Below are 1,511 nucleotides of genomic sequence, written 5' to 3'. Positions count from 1 at the left end.
TGTGGATACGCATGTGTATAGACGTGACGGAATGTCGTAAGGTCTGTGTCGAGAGAGTTTCAGGGTGGGTGCGTATCCGTGGTGGGATTCCAACATTGTGCACAGCTAAACTCTATTCCAATCACGGATCTTCCTCCCCCGACACACCCACACACACACACACGCGCTCCCCCCCCTCGTACATGTGTGTAGAGGATGCGCAGGTGTTACAGTTGATGTCTGACGTGTGCGGTCACGACGTGACCGATCTCTTATCTGCGCATCAAATCCCATTATCCCGCGCCATCCATTTCATGGAGAGGTGCGTGCTGTTGTTTGAGCTTGCAACGACACGTGGTTGAGTGAATGTACTCGTTCCACCGCTTCAGTCCATCATTGTGCTCACTCCATTCTCCCTTGGACGGCTTTCTCCTCTTTGGACAACCGCACACACACACACACACATACACACACATACACACACATACACACACACATACACACACAACACAAACATTCGGCGTCACTTCATCTCCCGGCACCCCAAGCTGCATTGCCAAGCAAGATGTCATTGGCACCCTCATCAAATTGGGGGCAAAGACAACGGGAGGTGAGAGCAATGCATTGATGTTGGGATGGCGGAGGAGGGGATCCTGCTAGAATGAACGCATGCCAATTTCGTGCGCGCGCACACACACACACACACACACACACACACACACACACACACACACACACACACACACACACACACACGCAACAACAACACCAACACCAACAACACTCATCTCCTCGCTGCGTGTGCGCACGTGCAGTCTCGACGGATTTTCTGTTCACACCGCTGCACAGCGCCGCTGCCATCAGCGCAAACGCTGTCATCGACACCCTCGTACAGGTGTGTGTTGGTTGTGTGTGTGTGTGTGTGAAGGTGTGCAGTGTGAAGCTGTGTGAAGGTGTCTTATTTGTTCATTACTCTCTGTCTCTCACCGTGTCTGCTCTTTATTCATTGAAACGATCTCACGTGTCATCCACTCTCCACCTCCGTCGTCCTTGGCCAGGCGAATGCGGACATTTCCGCCACCAACACGCTGCACCAGACGCCGTTTCACGTAATACTCCTGCACATGTGCACGTACTGCAGACTCAAGCTCGCTTCAAGCACACTGGTATTCACGAGCATGCGATGACAAGGCACCTTGCTTCTTGCTTGCTCACGCCTCGCCACTGTGTGTGTGTGTGTCTGTCTGTCTGTCTCTCTCTCTCTCTCTGTCTCTCTCTCTCTCTCTCTGTCTCTGTCTCTCTCTCTCTCTCTCTCTCTCTCTCTCTCTCTCTCTCTCTCTCTCTCTCTCTCTCTCTCTCTCTCTCTCTCTCTCTCTCTCTCTGTGTGTGTGTGTCAGGCCGCCATTATTCGCGGGCAGGAAGAAGGCGGGAAAAAAGATTTACTAAACATGAGCGCGGCAAACCGTGCAGGCCCGACAGATTCCAGCGAGCAGTGTGTGTGTGTGTGTGTGTGTGTGTGTGTGTGTGTGTGT

The 1,511-nt window shown here is 52.6% G+C and overlaps 1 protein-coding gene across 1 annotated transcript in view; it reads left to right on the top strand.

Annotated features, from left to right (window-relative positions):
- PTSG_08691 (uncharacterized protein) overlaps window positions 1–1,511 on the top strand; it is a gene marked incomplete at its 3' end in the record, with an annotated part of 6,571 nt that overhangs the window by 2,115 nt on the left and 2,945 nt on the right. The window contains exons 7-11 of the mRNA XM_004990425.1: window positions 193–301; window positions 528–589; window positions 795–874; window positions 1,038–1,088; window positions 1,377–1,473. Of these exons, the coding sequence (XP_004990482.1) occupies window positions 193–301; window positions 528–589; window positions 795–874; window positions 1,038–1,088; window positions 1,377–1,473 (399 nt within the window). The remainder of the gene's footprint in view (window positions 1–192; window positions 302–527; window positions 590–794; window positions 875–1,037; window positions 1,089–1,376; window positions 1,474–1,511) is intronic.

The sequence above is a fragment of the Salpingoeca rosetta genome (assembly GCF_000188695.1).
Source record: "Salpingoeca rosetta unplaced genomic scaffold supercont1.24, whole genome shotgun sequence".
NCBI classification, from domain to species: domain Eukaryota; class Choanoflagellata; order Craspedida; family Salpingoecidae; genus Salpingoeca; species Salpingoeca rosetta.
The sequence above is the reverse complement of the archived record's forward strand: the minus strand, read 5'-3'. Positions and strand labels throughout refer to the sequence as shown.